Source organism: Solanum verrucosum, unplaced genomic scaffold (assembly GCF_900185275.1).
Source record: "Solanum verrucosum unplaced genomic scaffold, falcon-dt-bn FXZP01000196.1, whole genome shotgun sequence".
Classification (NCBI taxonomy): Eukaryota; Viridiplantae; Streptophyta; class Magnoliopsida; order Solanales; family Solanaceae; genus Solanum; species Solanum verrucosum.
The window spans coordinates 4298372-4323762 of record NW_026020420.1 but is presented as its reverse complement, the minus strand read 5'-3'; the positions used below and the strand labels follow the sequence as shown (position 1 = coordinate 4323762).

Here is a 25391-nt window from a genome sequence, read left to right as displayed (position 1 = left end):
ATTACAGAGGTCCTCATAAAGTTTTTTGTGAAAATTTTTTGGTGCTCTGGTGCGCTAGAGTCATGGGCTATAACACACGAAAAATCAAGGATTTTGGGTAATTCCTAAAAAAGGGTCTGTAAATGCCGAAATAGGTGTTAAAAATGATGTGAGTACTCATTACGGAGGTTCTCATAATGTTTTTTGAGAAAAAAAATTTTGGTGCTCCGGGCCCCCAGATATATGGGCTAATATACACGAAAAATTGAGGAATTTGGGTAATTCCTAGGAAAGAGCCTGCAAATGCGGAAATAGACGTTAAAAAATGGTGAGAGTATACGTTGTGGTTCCCCAACACATTACGGAGGTCCTCATAAAGTTTTTTGAGGAAAAATTTTTGTGTGCTCCGGGGCGCTGGATCCATGGGCTATAACACACTAAAAATCAAGAATTTGGATTATTTCTAAAAAAGGGCATGTAAATGCAGAAATTGGCGTTGAAAATGGTGTGAGTATACTTGATGGTTTCCCAAATCATTATGGAGGTCCTCAAAAGTTTTTTAAGAAAAAAATATTAGGTGCTCTGGGGCGCTAGATCCATGTGCTAATATAGACGAAAAATCGAGAATTTTGGGTAATTCCTAAAAAAGGGTCTGTAAATGCAGAAATAGGCGTTAAAAATTGTATGAGAATACGTGGTGGTCCCAACTCATTAAGGAGGTCCTCATAAATGAAGCATTTGTTTTATTTGAAAATCTATTGGGATTTATATAGTTTATTACATATTGAAAATAAATTTATTTTCTATTTTTATAAAATTAAGTAAACTTATAATTTATTTTTTGAGGTTTTCGTAACTAAAACTAAAAAAAATATGTTCTCTCAAACTCATTTTAAGTCAAACGTTTAGTTTATATTTGATTAAGGAATAATATAAACATAAGTAAGATTAAATAAATAGGATTGGATTTGGAATTTTATTAGTTAGTCTCAAAAATTGAATAACGTGTATATATATATATATATATATACAACAATGACGGAGACAAGACTCATAACAAAAACTTAAAAAAAATACATTTTCTCGTACTCATTTTCATATTATGTCAAACATATACTTTCTCGATTTTATTGTTCGTTTTGAGGTAGAGTTAAATTTATTTAGTTGCTTATATTTGATTCGATATGTTTATATCTGACTCGACCTGACCCACTTATTTATTAATACTATTAGGCGGAATGACCTGGGAGACCCCTGTACTTGGCTCCGTTTGTCAGTTGAACCCTCATACTCATCACTTTGCCAACCAAACTCTTAAACTCATCAGAACACAATATTTTTTAAACCCCTCTGACCATTGACCAGCTTATGTGACATTAATATTGGTGAGTTGGAAATATGCGTGATTACACGCCCTTGAAAGTGAGTTAAAACAATATTTTACTTTTAAAAAAATCAATTTAACAAAATTAAAAAACAAGATTCATCTTCTTCAACCCTCCTTCACCTACTCACCCACCCACACACGACTTTCTTCTTCTTCTTCTCCACCAGCCCTCTCTCCTCTACCCCTCACCACATCCCTCAACTTTCTTCTTTCTCCAGACCGCCCCCATTCACTCTTCTCCGTCTCTTCTTCTTCTTCTTCTTCTTTTTTTATACAAATCAGTAGCCTCAACTTCTTCTAAAATTTTCGTTTTTTATGTTTGAAAAATATTAGTGTCATTATTTTATTAGATGGTTTCAATGAGAAAATGTGGATAATGTGAAGGATGATTGTGACTATTGAAAATTTTAAAACTCCATTGATAAACATGAAAAAACTTATAAAATAATAAATGGGTCTTGTGAATTTGTGAAATTAATTAAAAATTTTAATTGGGGTTCATTGAGTTTGTGTTGGTGAACTTGTAGTTGAATTTACAAGTTAAATCGAGAAGAATTTGATCTAATGTGACCAAATATGAAGAAGATAACTATTTGAAAAGTTTAAGAAATTAAAAAATTGATCTATTTGATTTTTTATTTTTTTAGCACTTAATTTCGTACATGGCACTAAAAAATGATGTGGAATTCCACGTGTAATCGTGTCCATTACACGTACACTGACCGGAGGAGAAAAGGGCTTAAAATGTTGTGTTCTAATGGATTTAAAGGTCTAGTTAAAAAAATGATGAGTATGAGGGTCTGACAAACAGAGTCAAGTAGATGAGAGGTAAAGATGTCTAACAAACTTAATTGAATTAGATGTCTAACAAACTTGAATTACTATCTAAGCTAAAGATGAGAGGTGACAAATATTGTTAGATCTTTCCGGCTAGATTAGTTTCTTTTTGCCTCTTTCTTTGTTGTAAATTTTTCTATGATAATAAAATTCTTACTTAACAAAAAAAAATATTTCTTTAAATTAGCTTTTAGATTGATGAGGTCACGACTCATGTATATGGAACACTTGTACCACAAGTATAAAAATACCTCTTTTTTTGGCTTCCAAGTGTGTGTTCATTTACGTTTAGGTCTAACAATATTCTATCAGTAATAATTCAGTATCTCATACTTTCCAAATATAAAAATATCATGAAGAAATCGTCTAGCGGGCGTATCATGAATTTTTTCTTTTATTTATAATTTTTCAAGTTGGAATAAGAGCTTGAGTTGTGTTTAATCATAATTTTTTTTAAAAAATAATGTATTATACCTCCAATTTTTATGAACTAGCAAAATCACTAACTAAACTAATTTACCTTAAACATCCAATTAAATTTTCTCTAAAGAGTAATATCTCAAAACAGATATTCTGAAAATGTCATATATTCTATTCTATAAGTACAAGCTACTTATTGCTAATATTTTTTCACTTTTTTTGAAATTGAAGTTGAAGATGGAATTATATTTGGTTATGATTATAGATAATATTATTTGGATCCTAATTAAAGAAAACATGAAATATGTGAATGTGAAATATAATTTAAATGAAGTTATTTTTATCAAAATTAAAAATTTAGGGCAAATCTGGAACAGAAAATATAATGAAAGTAAGAAAAAATGAATAAAAAAAGTGATAACAAAAAATTGAATGTTACATTTTCTGAATTACAAATAACAACTTCAAATTTTATTTAAAATTTACATAACCAAACACTGAGTTTTAAACAAAATTGGTTTTTTTTAAAGAAAAAAGTAAAAAATTTCACGGCAGCTTGCTTAAGCAGAAAAAGCCTGCCTTTCATTAGTCTTTGTACGTAATTAGCGTTACTATCAGGTCAGTAAAACTTAGCTGTTATAATAATTAAAAAAGTGACCAACTCATTTTTATTCCTTTTTTTCCGGGCTAAATTCAAATTGCGCACATGGTAAGGCCCATTCTGGATGGCGGCATGCCACTCTTAGCAGATTTTTCTTGATACTCATAATTTGAATTCAAAAACCCTGATTAATGATGAAACAATCCCACCACTATACCACAACCGTCGATAACTCAGTTTTGTTCTGCCCAAATTCATAGTGACAGAAAAAAAGTGTGTTAACAAATTTTTAGAAGCATTGATAATGGACGCGCGCGCATATATATATATATATTATGATGATGATGATAATGATTTTTTAAAAAAAATATCTATAAATATTTAATTGTAAATTACTCAATTATTATATACTAATTGAAAAGTATTATAAAAATTTGTAATTTTAAATTTTGAATTCGCCTCTAATATTGTCACCAGACTTAGGAATAAGGAGAAGTGTCAATATCAAAGATGACGTGAATAATATCATGCGACTTGCTTATTGAGTTAAGTTAAATTATATGCTAATGTTTTGACTATAAAAACCAAGTTGGGAGGGCATAGTTTCTCAAATCCATAAAATTTCTTCTTCGAAGATTAGGCAAATCATTTTTTGACGACTTTTATCACCTCAAATGTCACCACACACGTTTCTCACTATGTTCATTTTTATTTTTTTTTGGTGTCAAAATGAAAGCCTGTTTCAAACAGTCAATTATACTGAATAGTGAATACTAGTTAAGGGAAGTATATGTCATATGTTTTTATCTATAAAAATGGTAAGTGTTTATACTACTTATTATATGGAGTATTATATGTTTCACACATATAAATTGATCCCCACACCACTAAAAAGAATATAGGTTCATTTTTTTTTATTTTTTTTTAAGCAACGACTAGAAAGAAGGATATTTTTGAACTATTTTATTAGTTGGAGAGCATTTTTGAACAAAAATAATAATAATAAAAGCATTTTTGAGCCGCAAAAATATAATGGTGGATAAAATTAACGCATTTGAAATAGTTCATGAATATATTTGATCCCTTTCCCAAAAAGAAAAGAAAAACGTTTTTGAGCTATAAAAACGTATCGGAAGATAAAACTAATGCATTTTAAATAGTTCACAGATTTGACCCCTTTCTCGAAAAGAAAGAAAAGAAAAGAAAAGGGATGTCTTGGGCCTCATGGCAGCTCAAACACAATTATCTCATCAGAAATATGTCTTCAAATTGTATAGGTAAAATTTGAAACTTTATGATATAGCTATTTTATATTATATTTAGTAGCAATAATAAATATGTGTATTTATAATCAATATTCTATATAAATGTTATTAAAGGTGTTATTGATTCTGAATGCAATATCATTAACTCAATTACTACTAAATATTTTTGAGACAATAACTATTGCCGCCAAAGAAAAATCTATTGTCACTGCATTTCTCTATTTCTTATTATCTGTTTCACTAGTACTTTATTAGAATTCTATTTTATGTAGTGATTATCATCATAAACATCTTGTAAAGCAAAATATGTATATATATATCATCAAAGGAACATAATAATAATAATAATAATAATATAGTTTTGTTTCTTTGTAATACTCATGAGTAGGTTGAAATGTCCAATTAACAAGAAATACAAACATGGGGCGGCAACAAAAATTAGAGCATTGAAAATAATTGTGAATACAATGAATCCTACCACTCAAAATTAATTCATTTGGTGACCTTAAATTCTTTATAAAATAATTAATCTTCACTGTTTGCTTAATGAATTAATGGTCAAAACTACAAGTGAGGAAGCCGTTGACGTATTAAAGTCACACATAAAATATTTTGTTGACTTTGCAGTTTTTGTTCTCTAATTAAAGCGTGCAAGAATATGAATCGTGTTCAGGTTTCTATGCTATTATAATAAATTTAATTTAACCAAAAACCTCAAATAATTCATATATAGTCAGCCCTCATATAATTGTACGTTCATGTATTTATTTATTGTTTACCTTTGTAAGCCCCCAAAAGAGAACTAAAAGTAGAGGTCTACAGACTTTTTCAGAAAGAGTTTTAAAAAATTATAATTTTTATCTTTTTTCTCCTTTGATGACTCGAATCCACGATATTAGTTTTATGTTAGTAACTAATCTGTGACAATAATTTACAATCATAAATATAAGGGTGTATCAAATTATATAAGAAGGTTTGGAGTCTAACTAGATCAAATTACAAATCTTTCCCTTCTTCAAAATTGAGCGGGATCTAAATGTGAATACAGTTAGTAAAACCTCTTTATAACAATCATCCCACATTCATTAGAACGATCAAGTTTTCTTTATTACCGACTTTCATATTATGTTATATTTATATATTCTTTATAATTAAAACGTCCCAAAATAAATTCAGATAAACAACACTGTTACAAAGATATTTGACGGTAAAACTCAACGTGTGTCCGCAATAAGACCAGAATAATCATATTCTTTTTTTTTTGGTTTTCCACCTAGTGTCCAGAGCCCACATTGAAACTCCGACTAAATTCGAATTGCACTGCAGGGCCCTGCATTCTGCTTCAACGTTTTTGCGCGTGTTGTTATTCTGCCAGCAGAATATTAGTTGACACGTCAAAATTAAAAAGCTGAGCTAGTCTTCGATAAATAAATAAGCCTCTTCTTTAATAGCAATTTAAATTTTTAGATGAATCTATTCCATAATTTAATTAACATATAACATGGTTCGATCGATTCAGAAAATCCTTGAGGCCTGGACCACCTCACATTGAAAATGTTTTTTTTTAGAAACCAAAGAAAATTAACAACGACTAAAATATTTTGATAGGACATTAGTGTCAACTTGCTGGTAAAGAAAGATAATTTCATAATATTAATTATAGTCATGATATAGAATTATTAATCATCTTAATTAATACGAAATCAAGCATGCTTGTTCAATTCATGTCAATTATAAAACTCTCATTCTTTGCCGACCATGACCTCTTCTCTTAATTCATGATAATCTCCTCTTAATTCATCTTCTTCACATCATTAGTCAATTGTCCTTTTAATTAATCCTATGGAGAAATCCGACCAAATTGTTACATGGAGCTCTGAGGAACTATTAGGTTTAGGGAATGTTAAGTTTTATAGATGTAGCTTTTGTAAACGAGGTTTTTCGAATGCACAAGCATTAGGTGGACATATGAATATTCATAGAAGAGATAGAGCAAGGCTTAGAGAATTTTCAAGTGATCAAAATTTGCTTTCATTGGATATCAAAAACTCCGTTTATCCTCCTCCTCCTCCTGGAAATGATGAGTTGTTGCAACAAGAAGTATCATTATATGATGAGGGAATAATTTGTATCCCCTCGAAAAGGCCATGTGTTAAGGTCATGAGTTGTGATCATAATCCTCCTCCTTGTCCTCCTGCTCTTCCACATGATGTCTTGTTGCAACGAGAAGAATCATTGTATGGTGAAGCAATTATTAGTAGCCCTTCGAGAAGGCAATGTGTTAAGGTGAGTTGTGATCATAATCCTCCTCCTCCTCCTACTCTTCCACATGATGTCTTGTTGCAACGAGAAGAATCATCGTATGGTGAAATAACTATTAGTAGCCCCTCAAAAAGGCCATGTGTTAAGGCGAGTTGTGATCATAATCCTCCTCCTCGTCATGCTCTTCCATATGATGTCTTGTTGCAACGAGAAGAATCATCTTATGGTGAAACAATTATTAGTAGCCCCTTGAAAAGGCCATGTGTTAAGGTGAGTTGTGATCATAATCCTCCTCCTCCTGCTGCTCTTCCACATGATGTCTTGTTGCAACGAAAAGAATCATTGTATGATGAAACAATTATAAGTAGCCCCTCGAAAAGGCCATGTTTTACATATGATCAAGAAAAGGATCATTATGATCATAGTCTTTCTCTTGTAAATGATGATTCGTTCCAACGAGAGGTATCATCATACGATGAGACAATAATTAGTAGCTCCTCGAAAAGGCCATGTGTTACATATGATGAAGAAAATGATCATCTAATTACATCCAAGGTTAATTGTTATGATCATAATCATGAAGTGATTATTGGAGATCTTTTGCAATTACCTTTATTCAAGGAGACTCCATTAGTTAAAAAGGCAAACAATTGTATGGAAAACGGGAAAGTAGAAAACAAGGGCATGGAGCAAAATCATGTTTCAATATTGGATCTTGAGCTTCGGTTAGGGATGGAACCACCCGAGTCCTCGACAGAGACAGATCTACGATTTGAACTTCATAAGTTTTGAATTTGAAGCTTATAAGATCTAAGTTTACCATATATACATATTTAGCAAATTTCTCAACAAATATACACAATTTAGACTTCAAGTCAAAGTTATTGAGTTTTATCAAATCTGGAGTTGTAATTTGTTTTAAGATGTTGATCAAGTATACTTGCTACTTGCTAGAATCCATCAAAGAGGTACTTTTCTTTACTCATCCTTACAACTTCCCTCTTCTGTCTTTTTTTTTATTTTTAATATGTAATATTTATTTAAGTTAAACGATCTAAATCAACAAAAGAATATTGTTATTTTGTTATTTTTCTCTCTTTTCCTAAACCTTAAACTTTTGCTAAGTACGCATGCTTGTACTCCTATACTAAAAAAGATATTTAATTCATGTTATATATTTTGGATCAGAAATAGTTGTCTTGAAGTTTAGGTGTACTAACTCTAATGCTATGTATATTTCTTTGTTCCTTTTTGTTTGTTTTGTTAATTTTACTTTTCTTTGTTTTGAGAGGAACAACACTTCCAATTAATGTTATTATTTTGAAGATAAGAGAGTAAATTAAAACATAGTCTAAATCAATGATATTGTTCTAATACATCATGTAAATATCAAATTAATTGTATCTCTCTGCCTTTTCCTAAATACATATGCACAACCATATATGCATTCTTCCATTGATTTTCTAATATGTGAACTAAAAAAATATCATTACTTAAAATGAAGCTAGTTTTTTTTTTATTACTTTTTTACTTGTGAGATACCCACAACCTGGTCTTTTGATTTCACGAATTCAAGCTCTAACTTTTTTTTTTGAATCTTATTATATCTTGTCCATGCCACGTTTAATGTCTCTTTGAGGAAAGTCACATAACACATTGTTCATATTTCTCCTTTGGAAAAATATTTTTGCTTTGCAAAGCATGTTCAATCAACTCTTGTTTTGACTTGGTCTTTCTTCATTATGGAATTGTAAAAATCGGACAAGTTTATCAACGGTTTTTGGTATTTAAATCATTGAGCAAGTCACGGAGCAAGGATCGTTATTAGGAGGGTTTAAAATATGAAAAGTAATCACACAGATAATTAAAGGAGGTTCAATATATGTTATATTTTTATATACCTGATACTAAACGTTGAAATCCTTTGGGTGAAAGAACACTTTTCAATTAATGAAATTCTCGTGAAAACAAATGACTTAAATATTTCTCCCATAGCTTACCATAACAACTACAATATACCCAATATAATTTCACAAATGAGATCTGAAGAAGGTGATACGTATGGGGAAATTTTTTTTATCATGTAAAGATTGCAAAGGATACAATGTAGGGAAAATTAGCAATTAAGTCATAATATCTAACATAATTAGTCAAAATAACAATACTTTAAAATATTTATTTAAAATGGTAGAATGACAATATTTTTATAAAATAATATGTATTCAGATTTTAGTATTTTAAATTAATTTTATTTATGGAAAGAGTCCTATATTAGACCAAATTATATACCAATAACCGTTTAAAGTGAGAAAAAAATAACATTAAACCAATACCATTAACCTTTTTTCATCACCATTCACGTTTCTTCCCTAACTTTCACGTTTCTTCCCCAACTTTCACGTTTCTTCCCCACCTTTCACGTTTCAAGTTTATCTTTCTTCAAGGTGCTAAATTGTTGTTCATCAAGAGATTTTCTTTATTGTTAAACGAAATCTCTTTATTAACTCAAGCAGATTTCTCGGTTGGAAAGGTAATTTTCATTATCCATTGCGATTAGTTATTTATATTTCTTTTGATTTGTTTTCAATATCACCGTTTATGGTTTATATTTCGCATTGTACATATTACAGATTTTCCGTCAATTTTTTTGATTTTTATGCAAGTTTGTTTACATATTCATATAATATTTATGTATTTCAATTAGTTATTTAGATTTCTTTTGATTTGTTTTCAATATCACCGTTTATGATTTATATTTCGCATTGTACATATTACGGATTTTCCGTTAATTTTTTTTATTTTTATGCAAGTTTGGTTACATATTCATGTAAAATTTATGTATTTTAGATTTTTAGTCAATTAAACAATTTTTTTTCGATTTTTTTTCTGATTTCGTTTTAATATTTCAGATTTATTAGAATTTACAAATTCATTCATATGTTTATTTTTGTTTGATTTTTAATACATTTATATTTGCTTTTAGGGTTTTAGATTTGGGGAAAGCATTTGTCTGTCTACAGTGTCTGAATAAACAGTTTACTTGTGTATTCATTCTATCTATATATCAACAAGTTTTACATTTTTTATTTTTACATTGTATTTCAATCTCAATTAGTATACCAACATGTTTGTATTTTCTTCTTAATTTGTACTCATCCTAACTGTATGCTAACAATTTTGTATTTTATTGGGTAGTCATTCTGTATTTCAATCTCAATTTATATGTGAACAAGTTTGTATTTCTCTTTGTTTTGTATTCAACCTAATTGTATACCAACAAGTTTTGTATTTTATGTGCCTACTTTTTAAAGTCATTTTGTATCTCAAATGAAGAGAGTATTTAATTTCTTTTGTATTCACAACTTTATATTCAATCTCACTTTTGTATTCATATATTGTTGTATTCAACATATAGTTCATGATCCATTAGTTTGTATTTTACCTTTCAAAGTCACTTTGTATTTCAAATGAAGAGAGTATTTCTTTTGTATTCACAATTTTATATTCAATCTCACTTTGTATTTATAACTTTGTATTTTCATCTCACTTTTGTATTCATATATTGTTGTATTCAACATATAGTTCATGATCGATTAGTTACATTAACTTAATGGGATACAAATTATTGTATGCATTCAAACAGAAAAAACGGAAAAGGGTCAAAATTGCCTTTGAACAATGCGAAATAGACCACTTATATCCTCCATTACATTTTAGGATCAAAAATACCCCCACAGTTATCCTAGGAGACCACAAATACCCTCAAGAGTTAACACCCCAATTTTTTAGTGACATGGCAAGCCACATGGGACTAATCCTTCCACGTAAGCATTGCCAACTAAGATTCACTACAAAAGAACTTGACTTTTAGTGGCGACAAAGTCGCCACAAAATCCCAAATTTTTGCCACTAAAGGTTATGAGTGATTTTTAGTGGCGACTAAGGCTCCAACAACCATTCGCTAGTAAAACCTATTTTTTCAACAAAAAAATATGATAATTAATTTTCGATTGCGACCTAATTTTCTAAAATAAATAACTTGCAATATCCATATGAAAAACATCCAATATTATTACGAAAAATAATCAAAATTACTTCTCGATTCAAATCTCCTACTATATATATATAATGTATCATTGTACATTTTATACATTTACATATGACATAAAAATAAAACATATAGTGTCTTCAAACTCCTACTTAATCGATATCATATTTTGTTTTTTAAAAATAATGAAGAAAAAAACACAAAATTAGAATTTAATGTTAAAAACTTTTAGTGACGATTTTCTAGGCTTTTGTGGCGACTGTTGTTGCCGCTAAAGGTCTAGTTCTTTTGTAGTAAATCCTAGTTGGCAACACTTAGGTGGAAGGATTAGTCCCACATGGCTTGCCACGTCAACAAAAATTTGGGGTGTTAACTCTTGAGGGTATTTGTGGTCTCTTAGGATAACAGCAGGGGCATTTTTGATCCCAAAATGTAACGAAGGGTATAAATGGTCTATTTCATATAGTTCGGGGGCAATTTTGACCCTTTTCCGCAGAAAAAATAGCTACTAAACTAAAAAAAAAAACAATTTCATTCGTTATACATCATAATTTGGATACAAAACATCCTGAAAAAACCATAAATCCCAATGCATACAAAGATTTCACTAATTCAATCAGAAAAAAAAAAAAACACTCTTGTACTCGACATATACGAATATCTCATTCAAACAAATAAAAAAAATACCTGATTGTTTTTCGATTGTTCACTGGATGCGATAAATTTATAGTTGTCAATTTTGAAAAATTATGTTTCAAAAATATGTCGTATTCAACTTGAAGAAGCTTTGAAAGTTATCAGGTGAATGATTCGGAAGACAAACTAAATTATTTTAATTATTTTTTTTGATGTTCTTAAGAAGAAAGCAAAAAAACACTCGACCGAAAGATGGCTATTTATGCTCTTTTCAAAACGTAACTGATTTGTATTTAAAATCTTTTTCACTTTTTTTGAATTTTTTTGTTTCATGATTTTCTCTGTTCTGTTATTAATATTTGTATTTTTTTCAAATTAATCAAAATAAAATAAATACATAACTAATTCCTTAACAAATTAAAATAATGACATTTTTAATAAATAATGAAACAGTTGCTAAGGAATCCCACTAAAAGCTAAAATATTGTTGTTTTGAAAATTTTCCCAAAAATGTATGTTTAACACAAAAACTTGGCACCTCAATTAGATTGGGCTTTATCATATAAAAGCCCAAACTCAATACTAATCTCAAGCTTGATTGACAAGTTTGAGGAACTAATCAGCCCAAGGATAAAACTATTATTATTCTTTTTTTAATACAAGAAAGTGTTTGTTTAGAGAGTAAAGGAAACGTCGAGCTTTCTAGAACAAAATAAGTGTTTGTAAAAAGTTGTTTTCTATAAGCTAAAAAAAAATTTAAAAAGCTTACAAGTTTTTTGGAAAGTACCTTTGGAAGATCAATTATAAATGGGTGAAAATCATTTACTCCTTCAATTCTGGTTCAATACTCAAACTTCTCTCGACTTAAAAAATAATCATCCCCCCTTATTTTATGCAAGGACTATTGTATGAGAATAAAGTTTCGTTCTTGAAATATAGCAAAAAGGAAAATATGAAGATCTCTTTATATAGTTGTAAGCTAGAGTTTGAGGGTATTTCGGTTTTCAAGCAATTTTAGCGGATCTTGAGCCTGAAGAGCATGAGTTAGGTTCATTTTGTCAACTTAATGGATTACCCAAATGTAATTTGGACTTTATTTAAGTCATATAATATTGACTTAAAATTGGAAAAATTGCCTAAATACACAACTTATTTTACCATATTCTCTAAAATCTCTACCATTTGAAAAAATTACAAAAATCCCTACCTTCTCATTTTCGCGGATACATCACTATACTTGATATATCGGTTTGATGCATCACTTTATGCGATATATCAGGACGTACCCGATGTATCGGGATGTTGAGTGATGTATCCAAAACTGAGACGCAATGTATCGGGATGTATCCAAAATCGAAATGCGGGTATCGGGACATTTTGGGATGTATCCAAATTCAACCAAATTTAAGGGATTTTCGTAATTTGAAAAAGAGTAGGGATAGAATATAATTAGCTCTTAACACTATGGATAGTGTAAAATTCCCTAAATATTAATCTGACTTTATCCTGTAATTTGATTTGGTCAATATATCATGAATTTATGGATTAATCCAAAAATTAATATGGATTTATCAATAAAATTTCAATGTGTACAACTATTTTACCCTTGCTATTTTCAATTCTCCATTTGTGTAACATCCTTTTATATATATATATATATATATATATATATATTATGTATTTATAGGTTTTTATTTATGTTCATTAACATTTATGCAAGTAGAATTGTCCTTATATAAATTTATTGCAAAATCTAATATTATTTTTTATGATTGTTATTTTAATATTGTATGTATTATATGTATATTTAAATTTTACTTATCTTTTAAGCATAATACATGAACGTGCTTTTTAACTTGATTTCAATTAATACATTAGTGACTTAGCTCATCACGCTTCTTTTTTAAAAAAAATTATAGAGAGAGAGTAGGGGGAGGGGGCACAAAAGGTTGGTCCTCACTTTGATTACCTGGTAAAAAAATGGCAAGTGCATTTAAATTTGGGAGGATGCTAATCTACCACCTACACCCAGTAGATTAGCACCCCCTAACGTGTTAATTATGGGAAACATATAGTCAATATGCTGCTAAACAATCTAATGAGCTAAGGTAATTCACTGAGGAATTTAAATATTTAAAAGTAAATATACTAAAAACTCAAAGATATATTCAATATTTTCTATATATACATAAAACTAATTTTATTTTGTTATGTACAATATATCTTTTGTTAAAGGGGGTTCGGACCCTCTGGCTTTTACTTGGCTCCGCCCGAGCCTATGTAGTGGGGGAATTAAATTGGCTATGAACAAAGAGGTCTTACTACATTAATTAAATGTTGCGTGCGATATGCTTCATATATATAATTAATGCTTTTGGTCTATCTAATTTGATTCATATGTAATTTAATATCTTCATCGATTCTTCGTTATATTTTGAGATCGATTATTTAGATATACCCTTGTTCTTAGAAAATCCTTTCATATACTCTTGGCCCTAATGGAACTCCAACGTGAATTTAACCAAAGTATAACAGAAGGTAAGTTTATATATACAAGGCTAAAATATTGGAGTAAATCTGGACTAAAATTTGTCAACGACAAGGGCATGAGTGATATATTGCTAAAGAATAATTTGTGGTAAAATCAAATATTATATATAGTAAAATTTAAGGATTAATTTAGACTTTCTTTTCCAAAAATCTCATCAACTATTTTTTTTTTTAAAAAGAAAAAAAGAAAAAACTAGAGGAGATTTTTGTTAACGTGTCTATTAGCTTTAATTTAATGAATTGGAGTGCTCACTATTGGTACTTTCTTTTCGTAGGCTTAACTAACCTTACCTTGTGGTGTAAATTTCCAAAGAAGCAATAATAAGATTAAACTTAATTCAACAAGTTATGCCGGTTCAAAATCGAATCAAAATCGATAATACGAAAAAAAGTAATTATTAGTTTATCGTTAATGGGTTATTGGTTTAACGGTATTGATTTTTTTTAATTATCGGGTTATCGATTCTTAACGGTTTTACCGATAACTCGATAGTAAATTAATTAATTATAATTATACCATTCGATACATAAAGTATTTGACTTAGAGTTTAGTTTCATATTTTTATATACAACAGTCTCAAACTTTCAGTTATTCTACAATGCGTTAGTGTTACTTTTGAACAAGATACAAGCTATCAACTCATGTGCATGTTTTGTTTGGTTTGTCACCATGTTTCTATGTGATTTTCAATCATTTATTTTTTTGTGTCAAATCTTATAAGTTAAACCGATAACGATCAATAACCGATAATCAGATAATCGATAAGTCAATATCTTAGTGGTTCTATAATGATTTAGCATATTTACAAACCGATAACCGCTAAGTCGAACAGATAAACTTCAAAATCGAACCGAAATGAACCGACCGATAGTGAGGGTACGCCTAATTATCAAATGCTAGCTATCTCAATCAATATAACTTTACTAGATTGGATTGGAAGTGTATAAATATAGTAAGCTTTGTAATTGGACATAAATGGAATGCTCACAATTCCAATTCTTAAAGGACATACTTCTTAGATACAATCATACAAAAATGAGCATAACAATATTTCCCACTGTTGAGAAATGCACATCAGAAGGACGAGAAAAAGCTACACTAGTTACTGACTTCGATGGAACCTTACTACGAGATAGTAGCTCTTTCGCTTATTTCGCGTTGGTAGCTTTCGATGTTGGTGGGGTCTTAAGGTTACTATTTCTTCTCTTAGCTTCACCTCTCATGGGGATTCTTTATTATTTCATCTCCGAGTCTGTTGGAATTCAAGTTCTTATATTTGTAACATTTGTAGGGATGAAGGTTTCCGATATAGAATCAGCAGCACGTGCTGTGTTGCCAAAATTCTATTCTGAAGACCTTCATCCTGAGTCTTGGAGAGTGTTCTCATCGTGTGGGAAACGTTGTGTTTTGACTGCCACCCCTAGGATTATGGTGGAACCTTTTTTGAAAGACTACTTAGGGACGGATATCGTTTTAGGGACCGAGATTGAAACATATAAAGGTAGAGCAACTGGCTTTGTTAAATCTCCCGGAGTTCTTGTTGGGAAGAACAAAGCTGATACTCTTACAAGCACTTTTGGAGATACTCAACCTGATATTGGCTTGGGTGATCGCGATACTGATATTCCTTTTGTGACATTGTGTAAGGAAGGCTACTTTGTTCCATCAAACCCAAAAGTAAAGGCGGTAAGTACAAAAAAACTTCCCAAGCCTATTATATTCCATGATGGTCGTCTTATCAAAAAGCCAACACCACTAATATCTCTTCTCATCATTCTTTGGATCCCCTTCGGCTTCTTCCTATCTTGTTTGCGAGCTTGTGCAGGACTCCTCCCTACACCTCTTCAATACTACGCCTCATGGGCCATGGGTGTCCGTCTCATAATCAAAGGAAACCCACCACCCCGTATCAAGAAATCTAAAGATCAATCAGGCGTACTCTTTGTTTGTTGTCACAAGACTCTTTGTGACGCTGTTTTACTCTCTACAGTGTTAGGTCGCCCTATCCCAACAGTTACATACTCTCTTTCGCGATTTTCTGAAATCATAGCACCAATTAAAACAATTAGACTCACTAGAGAACGAGGTTCTGATGCATCCATTATAAAACAACTATTAAAAGAAGATGATCTCGCAATTTTCCCAGAAGGGACTACTTGTCGCGAACCATTTCTTCTTAGATTTTCATCATTATTCGCTGAGCTAACCAATGAGATCGTCCCCGTGGCAATGGTGAATAAGATGAGCATGTTTCATGGTACAACAGCTAGAGGATGGAAATGGATGGACATATTTTTCTTTCTCATGAATCCACGTCCCACTTATGAAATTACATTCTTCAATAAGTTGCCGTATGAGTACACTTGCAAGTCTGGGAAATCAAGCCATGAAGTAGCTAACTACGTGCAAAAGGTTATCGCGGAAACTCTCTCTTACGAGTGTACTATTTTTACCAGGAAGGATAAGTACATCGCGCTTGCAGGAAACGATGGCACAGTTATGAAGAAAAGTTGAATAAAGCTAAAAGTATAATGAAGTTTTTATTAATTTGATCAACAATGATGTGACTAATATTATAGAAATAATGAAGGTTGCTTACTCTACTCTACAATTCCACCTTAAAGTTATTATTGTAATTTCAATTTCTGCTTTGGTTGATGATTTGAGTGATCCTGTTAAGGTAACTAAAATTAGGTTTATATGCGGCCCAGATTCAATCATTTATCTCATCAAAGATAAACAGACGAGACAAGTATTGAAAACATCCTTGAACTTGGTACAAATTATTAATTTCGTTTTCATACTATTGATTGTCTGAAGAATACCTCTCTACTTGACTAACTTAACTAAAATGCAACCCAGATCTACCATATGACATAGTAAGTGGTCTCAAACTCTTGTAGGAGCACGAAACTCTTAATAAAAAATCAAGAAAAGTGTTGAAAACTCCCCTAAACTTGGTGAAAATTCAGGGGTGTATTTCATTCATATCGGGTGTGTATTTAAGTTCAATTAGTCGAGTAAAGAGGTGTTTTTAAGGCTGTCAATAGTTCGACGCCGAGTTTATGGGTGTTTTCAATACTTCTCTCTGAACAAAATAATGAGATTTTTCGTTACTTGTCTCTTTCGATACGTAATTAACTTTATTAATTTAATTAAATGAATTGGACTAAGAGCTCACATATGCTAATTTCTATCTTTTCGTAGGCTTAACTAACCTACATTATTCCGAAAAAGCATTTATAAAAAAGGTAACTTAATTCAACAAATTGTGCCAATTATTAAATGCTAGAGATCTCAAACAATGTAGCTTTACCACGGGCTTAGTGTTATAGCACACAATATAAGTGCATAAATGTATAAGTTATGTAATGGCATAACATAGAAAAATAAAGATTACACAAAGAGTAAATTTCAAGCATATTAAAATGGGGATAACAACATTTCCTACTATTGAGAAATGCACTTTGGAAGGTCGAGCAAGAGATACAATAGTTGCTAACTTGGATGGAACTTTACTACGAAGTAAAGCTTCTTTCGCTTATTTCGCGTTGGTAGCATTCGATGTTGGTGGGGTCTTAAGGTTACTCTTTCTTCTCTTAGTTTCACCTTCTTTCAGTATTCTTTACTATTTCATCTCGGAGTCTGTTGGACTCCAAGTTATTATCTTTGTAACTTTTGTAGGGATGAAGGTCTCCGATATAGAATCAGCAGCACGTGCTGTGCTTCCAAAGTTCTACTCTGAAGACCTTCATCCCGAGTCTTGGAGAGTATTCTCATCATGTGGGAAACGTTGTGTTTTGACTTCCACCCCTAGGATTATGGTGGAACCATTTTTGAAAGACTACTTAGGGGTAGAAATTGTTTTAGGGACTGAGATTGAAACATATAAAGGTAGAGCAACTGGCTTTGTTAGATCGCCTGGAGTTCTTGTTGGGAAGAACAAGGCTAATGCTCTTAGAAGGATTTTCGGAGAAACTCAACCTGAGATTGGTTTGGGTGATTGCGATACTGATATTCCTTATATGACTTTGTGTAAGGAGAGCTACTATGTACCGCGAAACCCAAGAATAAAGGCTTTATGTATAAACAAGCTTCCCAAGCCTATTATATTCCATGATGGTCGTCTTATCAAAAAGCCAACACCATTAATGTCCCTTCTCATCATTCTTTGGATCCCATTCGGGTTTCTTCTTGCATGTGTGCGTCTCAGTGTCATGTCACTCCTCCCAATACCTCTTCAGTACTATGTACTTCTAGCCATCGGCATTCGTCTTACCATTAAAGGCACCCCACCACCCCGTATCAAGAAATCTAAAGACCAATCAGGCGTACTCTTTGTTAGTTGTCATAGGACTCTTTGCGACCCTGTTTTCCTCTCCGTGTTGTTGGCCCGCTCTATCCCTGTTGTTACATACTCCCTTTCGCGATTTTCTGAGATTATTTCACCTATAAAAACAGTTAGACTCACTAGAGATCGAGCTTCAGATGCATCTATTATAAAACAACTTTTAAAAAAAGGTGATCTCATAATTTTCCCAGAGGGGACTACAAGTCGTGAACCATTTCTTCTTAGGTTTTCTTCATTATTTGCTGAGTTAACCGATGAGATTGTGCCCGTGGCAATGGAGAATAAGATGAGCATGTTTCATGGCACAACAACGCGAGGATGGAAATGGATGGATGCGTTTTTCTTTCTGATGAATCCACGTCCCACTTATGAAATTACATTCTTGAATAAGTTGTCGTATGAGTTCACTTGCAAATCAGGTAAATCAAGTCATGAAGTGGCTAACTACGTGCAAAAAGTTATTGCTGAAACTCTTTCTTATGAGTGCACTACATTTACTAGGAAGGATAAGTATATGGCTCTTGCAAGAAACGATGGCACAGTTGTAAAGAATACTTGAATCAAGTTGTATTGGGTTTGTAATAAAAAAATGAGGTTAAAAACTTAAATTTTATATGTAATTTGAATTTCTTTTTTTTTTCTAAAATTAGGTAATATCTGTTTAAATAGTTATTTGTAGTACTTTTGTCGTTTAGATCAAAAAAAAATTTGGATTTAATCTTTCAAAATTCTCAAGTCCGCCACTTTAGAAATCCGTAATTTTGTTAGCACCATAAAATTTAATATAATGTAACTAAATGTGTATATTAAAACTAGTAATATTGAATGATATAACATATAATCAATAGGTTCAATTAATCTCAATTCCACTGACACAAAATATGAATCTCTTTCTATATATATAAATTAACAATTCAATAATAAGATCTAAAAGTCAAATCGATAAAATTGATATAATAGTATTAAACTTGTGGGTACACAGCGTTTTGATCGCAAACATTTAGGCAATATGTTGCCAAACAATCTAAGCCGCTCTACTTTAGTCTACCGCTGCCGACTTCTCCAAAGTTTTGGGGAAAAAAACAACTTTAGTTTGGTCATTTGGTTATAAAAATGGGACAGATAAAAGAATATTATATTCTATGAATTGAAATATTTTACAACTTGAGATATTTTATATATGAAGTTAGCTATTTTATTCTCTTTATAGGATAGTTGATTCCATCATTTTATTTTAGTACAAAGTATATCTTGAGATTAATTAATTTTATCTTGGCTTATTATTTCTTTATCCCATCAACTAAAATGTATTCGAGAACTTATTAATGTTTAGAGAGGTTTTTGTTAAGCTTGTGCACATTATGCCTTTGTGGCTACCTAATTTGGCTCGTTTCCCTTTCAGGTATTATACTTTGGAAAAGAGTCTTAATACCCACATCGTTCGTTTCACGAAATCGATGTAAATTAAAGTCTATGGTTTGATGTAATTAGGTGTAATGCGAAAGCTAGCAAAACAAAACTCTCAAAGTCCTAGGACTACATTGTGAATGCTGACTAAGTTATAAGGAACAAACCTCTATTTATAGAGTCCTAAACCGTTTTTTACAAGAAAAAGACTGGTCGACCATAAACCTTTTCCTAAAAGGAAAAAACATATTTACTGTAAGAAACTCAAGGCAATTAATACCCAACAAATCTCCACCTTGTCCTAAAATTTCTGACAAATTAAATTTGTCTACCTTCTTCACATAATCTTCAGCCGCTTGCATCTCCTCTCCATGATCTCCTTCATCAGATCTATGTCTCGATACAGAGAATCTGATCTCTAAAACAATTTCTTCAACAAAATTTTCATTACTGTCAAATAAGTTGCGGCTAGAACTACACCCGCCAAGATGAACACCCAATTTTTAACTTGATTCAACCATTGATTATCGAACCACTGAACTTGGCTCCATCATTAAACCATTGGACCTGGCTCCATCATTGAACCAATCCAACCTGGCTACTACATCATTGAATGTAGCTCTGATACCACTTGTTAGAATCGAAATAATTAGATGTAATGCGGAAGCTAGCAAAACAAACCTCGAAAGACCACGAGTAAGAACACAAACGACAAATATACCCAACAGATTTTCCTTGAAAAAATTAGTCTTCTCAGTCAATTTTGACCCGATTTTTGTTAAGGATATAGGCAAATCGATATTACATGATATTGCTTCGACTAACGTACATTTACCTTTAGTGATACTCTCCTATTATATTATCTTTGCTACATCTTTATGTGGATAAGAGATAATATAATTCTCCCGTTAATTAAAGTAGAGATTTAAAGCAAAAAATGTTAAGCCGACCTATTATATATGTGCCTAATCTTCTATGATGAATAACTTGTGCCACTTCTCAAATATTCTACATATGTTGAATGTCAATATTTTACTACGTGCTAAACATGTACAAAGTTAATGCACATAAAATAATATTCCAATAAATTTGAAATATGGATAGTCCCTTTTCTTCTTTAAAAAAACATATATAGGTAGGTGCCAAACTTCCTAGCTCTTACAAGAATCATTTTAATTTTGTCAATTACTCTATTAATATATATATATAGATTGTACATATATAGAGTTACAAATTCAGAGATTATATTCTTCTATGCTTTTCCCTTAGAACAACTTACTCAAATTACCATTTAAATTAAGCTACGATCGAAAAGATGGCGATCACGAGGTTTCCGATGGTCGAAAAATGTACATCGATCGATCGAGAGAATGACACAGTTGTAACGGACTTGGATGGAACATTACTACGTAGTAGAAACTCTTTTGCTTATTTCGCGTTGGTAGCTTTCAATGTTGGTGGGGTCTTAAGGTTACTATTTCTTCTCTTAGCTTCACCTATCGTGGGGATTCTTTATTATTTCATCTCGGAGTCTGCTGGAATACAAGTTATTGTCTTTGCTACATTTGTAGGGATGAAGGTTTCCGATGTAGAATCAGCAGCACGACACGTGCTGCCAAAATTCTATTTAGAAGACCTTCATCCCGAGTCTTGGAGAGTATTCTCATCGTGTGGGAAACGTTGTGTTTTGACTGCCACCCCTAGGATTATGGTGGAACCTTTTTTGAAAGACTACTTAGGGACGGATATCGTTTTAGGGACTGAGATTGAAACATATAAAGGTAGAGCAACTGGCTTTGTTAAATCTCCCGGAGTTCTTGTTGGGAAGAACAAAGCTGATACTCTTACAAGCACTTTTGGAGATACTCAACCTGAGATTGGCTTGGGTGATCGCGATACTGACATTCCTTTCATGACATTGTGTAAAGAAGGATACTTTGTACCATCAAACCTAAAAGTAAAGGCGGTAAGTACAAAAAAACTTCCCAAGCCTATTATATTCCATGATGGTCGTTTTATCAAAAAGCTAACACCACTTACGTCTCTTTTCATCATCATATGGATCCCCTTCGGGTTCCTCCTTGCTTGCTTGCGAATCAGTATAGGAATACTCCTCCCTATACTACGCGTTTTGGGCTACTGGCATTCGTCTCATCATTAATGGAATCCCACCATTACATATCAAGAAATCTGAAGATCAATCAGGCGTACTCTTTGTTTGTTGTCACAAGACGATACTTGACAACATTTTTCTCTCTGCTGCATTGGATCGTCCTATTCCAGTCATTACATACTCTACTTCACAATTTTTTAACATTTTTTCGCTCATTAAAACTATAACACTCACTGGAGATCGAACATCTGATGCTTCCATGATCAAACATTTGTTAAAACAACGCGATCTCACAATTTTCCCTGAGGGGACTACGAATCGTGGACAATTTCTTCTTAGGTTTTCTTCATTATTTGCTGAAATTACCGATGAGATCGTGCCTGTGGCAATAGAGAATAAGATGAGCATGTTTCATGGCACAACAACGCGAGGATGGAAATGGATGGATCCATTTTTCTTTCTGATGAATCCACGTCCGACTTATGAAATTACTTTCTTGAATAAGTTGTCGTATGAGTTCACTTGCAAGTCAGGGAAATCAAGCCATGAAGTTGCTACTTATGTACAAAAGGTTATTGGTGAAACTCTTTCTTATGAGTGTACTACTTTTACCAGGAAGGATAAGTATATGGCTCTTGACACAATTGTGAAGAATCCTTGAATCAAGGCTAAAAGACTAATGGAATTTTTATTTTGATTGTCCCTTTCAATAATGATGCAAAAAGATTTCTTGCCAAAAATATTATGAAAGTAATGGATTTAATTAAAAATTCATGTGGATTATACTTATATATATCATGTATCATTTTTATGCGGGATTGAATGTGTAGTAATGCATTTATTTAATGATATAAAGTTTAAAATGTTAAAGAGTGACAAAAGTCTCACAACGGTGGTTAATGAGATGGGTGGACTCCTTATAAGGCTTGGACAATCCTCCTCCCTTTGAGCTAGCTTTTAGGGTGTGAGTTAGGCTCAAAACCTAATTTAACATAAAATAACAAAATTATCGTTAGCTTATGTGTACGCAACAACAAACTTAGCCCTAGCTTATAAACTTAAATTAATTTATTTTTCTTACTTTCTTAGATATAAGTCTAAATCTATAGATGCGTGTCAGAGGATAGTGAAGGTAAATTGCTCCACATGGAAGCTCAACCCACAATTGAACATTTGCAAGTGGCGGTGCCAAATTTCAAAGCCTGTGTGGGCTAGCTGGGGATACAACGGTTTTATAACAAGGGTGTGTTTCGCTGTGATAGTTTAAATAGGAAACTCACAATATATATCAATAGTTCAGTTTGAATTACAACAAAGTAGAATAGTTTGAATATGTTTTTGACCGTTAATTCTAAAAAGTACTCCCTCCGTCCACAATTAATTGTCATGGTTTCCTTTTTTAGAGTCAAACAATAAGAACTTTGACCAACATTTTACGATGTATATTTTCATCATATTAATATGCAAAAAATTGCAACTTATAGTATTTTTCGTATAGTTTTTGAATATCTAATTTTTTTTTAAAAAAATATCGAATTAACGTAATCTAATTTAACTTTAAAAATTAGTCAAATTGACTTTCGAAAAGCGCAACATAACAAATAAAAGTGGACAGAGGGAGTAATAAGGACATTTAAAGGACCTCTTAAAAAATGGAGTAGGTGCTAATCTACTACCTTCATTAGTAGGTTAGCAAATTAATTTGTGGGGGCACAACGTGTAACGTGTTAATTAAGGAAAACATATAGTCAAATATATATGCTGCCAAACAATCTAAGCCTCTCCGTCTAATTTTTAGGTTACAAACAAGCTACGTTTTAGCAGTGAGGAAATTCATGATTCGGTTATCATATAATAAATCATCTTAATATCCTCCGTTATACGTTAAGATCGTAGGCTTAACTAACCTTATCTTATATTGTTGCTTCATAAAATTTTCCAAAGAAGAATTATATTAATAAGGGTAAAGTTAAAGGACATTCTTCTTAGAGACAAATATGGGCATAAAAATATTTCCCACTGTTGAGAATTGCACAACAGAAGGACGAGAAAAAGAAACAGTAGTAGCTGACTTGGATGGAACTTTACTTTTGCTTATTTCGCGTTGGTAGCATTCGATGTTTGTGGGGTCTTAAGGTTACTATTTCTTCTCTTAGCTTCACCCCTCGCGGGGTTTCTTTATTATTTCATCTCAGAGTCTGTTGGAATTCAAGTTCTTATATTTGTAACATTTGTAGGGATGAAGGTTTCCGATATAGAATCAGCAGCACGTGCTGTACTGCCAAAATTCTATTCTGAAGACCTTCATCCCGAGTCTTGGAGAGTGTTCTCATCGTGTGGGACGGAGATTGAAACATATAAAGGTAGAACAACTGGCTTTGTTAGATCGCCTGGAGTTCTTGTTGGGAAGAAAAAGGCTGATGCTCTTAAAAGGACTTTCGGAGAAACTCAACCTGAGATTGGATTGGGTGATCGTGATACTGATATTCCTTTTGTGACATTGTGTAAGGAAGTATTTATCCTCTGCTTCAATATTGATAGGGTCATTTAGTTGCATTTACAATATATAGAGTATAAGAGCTCTTGTGACAACTTTTAGTATCAACTTATTTTGTCATCACAATATGTGATGAATCAGTGTGGCGACGAAAAACTGTTGCCACAAAATATATAGTTTTAGCTATGACCCTTAAAATCACCACAAAAATTAACATATTAGTGGAGATTTTAACAGTGTCACTGCAAATAATCCTACTAAAATATGGTTAAAAGTTTAATTTGCTGCGACGAAGAAATTGTCATTAGAAAAGGTGTTTTGCTAGAGTCTATATTATGCAATAATCTCACTCTAAGTTAAATTTCTTGTAGTGCATAATACCACTCTTCGTAAGAAAAAAAAGAAATAATTTGGACATAATTATTACTATTTTTTAAAATTCAAATGCATAATAATTGTTACTACAATCATCATAGTTAGATTGTTTAGGGTGAAAATTATTTATACTCATCAACCTTGCATTAAAAATCAACGTTGACAACATTTATGTTTATATACTAACTGTATTTATGTTTAATTTTTTTGGAAATGACCCACTTTTTAGATTAGATAAAATATCTTAGTTTACTTGAGCTTTAAAATTTAATTAATGATGTGAGATTAAAGTACAAATCTTGAACAGAATATTTCTCTCTTGTATTCTATTATTTCTCAAAGGAGGCATGTACATGATTATATAACTACTACTAAGTTACAATATATGGAAAAAATTAATATCTTCCTATTTTACAAAGATTACTAGAATCGAGTTCCTATTTTAAAAGATTACATAATCAAGTCCTAAAATATCTCTACACTCCCCCTCAAGTTGATGCATAGATGTCGAACATGCCCAACTTGCTCCCAAACTTGGAGAACATTTTACTCGAAATTGCTTTAGTAAGAAGATCAGCCAATTGGTCCTCCGATTGAATCTTGGGTAACTCTAATATCTTTCCATCCAACTTTTCCTTGATGAAAAACATGTCTACTGTTTT

At 31.7% G+C, this 25391-nt stretch overlaps 2 protein-coding genes and 1 pseudogene across 2 annotated transcripts; all 3 read left to right on the top strand.

The window, feature by feature from the left end:
* Window positions 1-6331: 6331 nt before the first annotated feature.
* On the top strand, window positions 6332-7543 carry LOC125806972 (uncharacterized). The gene is made up of 2 exons (XM_049486721.1): window positions 6332-6674; window positions 6792-7543. The coding sequence occupies exons 1-2, from the start codon at window positions 6332-6334 to the stop codon at window positions 7541-7543; spliced, it is 1095 nt and encodes a 364-aa protein (XP_049342678.1).
* Window positions 7544-15021: 7478 nt separating this feature from the next.
* On the top strand, window positions 15022-16500 carry LOC125806971 (glycerol-3-phosphate acyltransferase RAM2-like). Its single transcript, XM_049486720.1, has one exon. The coding sequence runs from the start codon at window positions 15022-15024 to the stop codon at window positions 16498-16500; it is 1479 nt and encodes a 492-aa protein (XP_049342677.1).
* Window positions 16501-21058: 4558 nt separating this feature from the next.
* On the top strand, window positions 21059-22579 carry LOC125840975 (glycerol-3-phosphate acyltransferase RAM2-like; annotated as a pseudogene).
* The last annotated feature ends 2812 nt before the right edge of the window (window positions 22580-25391 follow it).

Bases quoted from the DNA above. Each gene is read 5' to 3' on its own strand.
- LOC125806972 (XM_049486721.1), top strand. From the start codon at position 6,332: ATGGAGAAATCCGACCAAATTGTTACATGGAGCTCTGAGGAACTATTA. The intron at 6,675-6,791 runs CTTGTCCTCCTG...GTTGTGATCATA, and splicing joins TTGTGATCATAATCCTCCTC to ATCCTCCTCCTCCTCCTACT.
- LOC125806971 (XM_049486720.1), top strand. From the start codon at position 15,022: ATGAGCATAACAATATTTCCCACTGTTGAGAAATGCACATCAGAAGGA.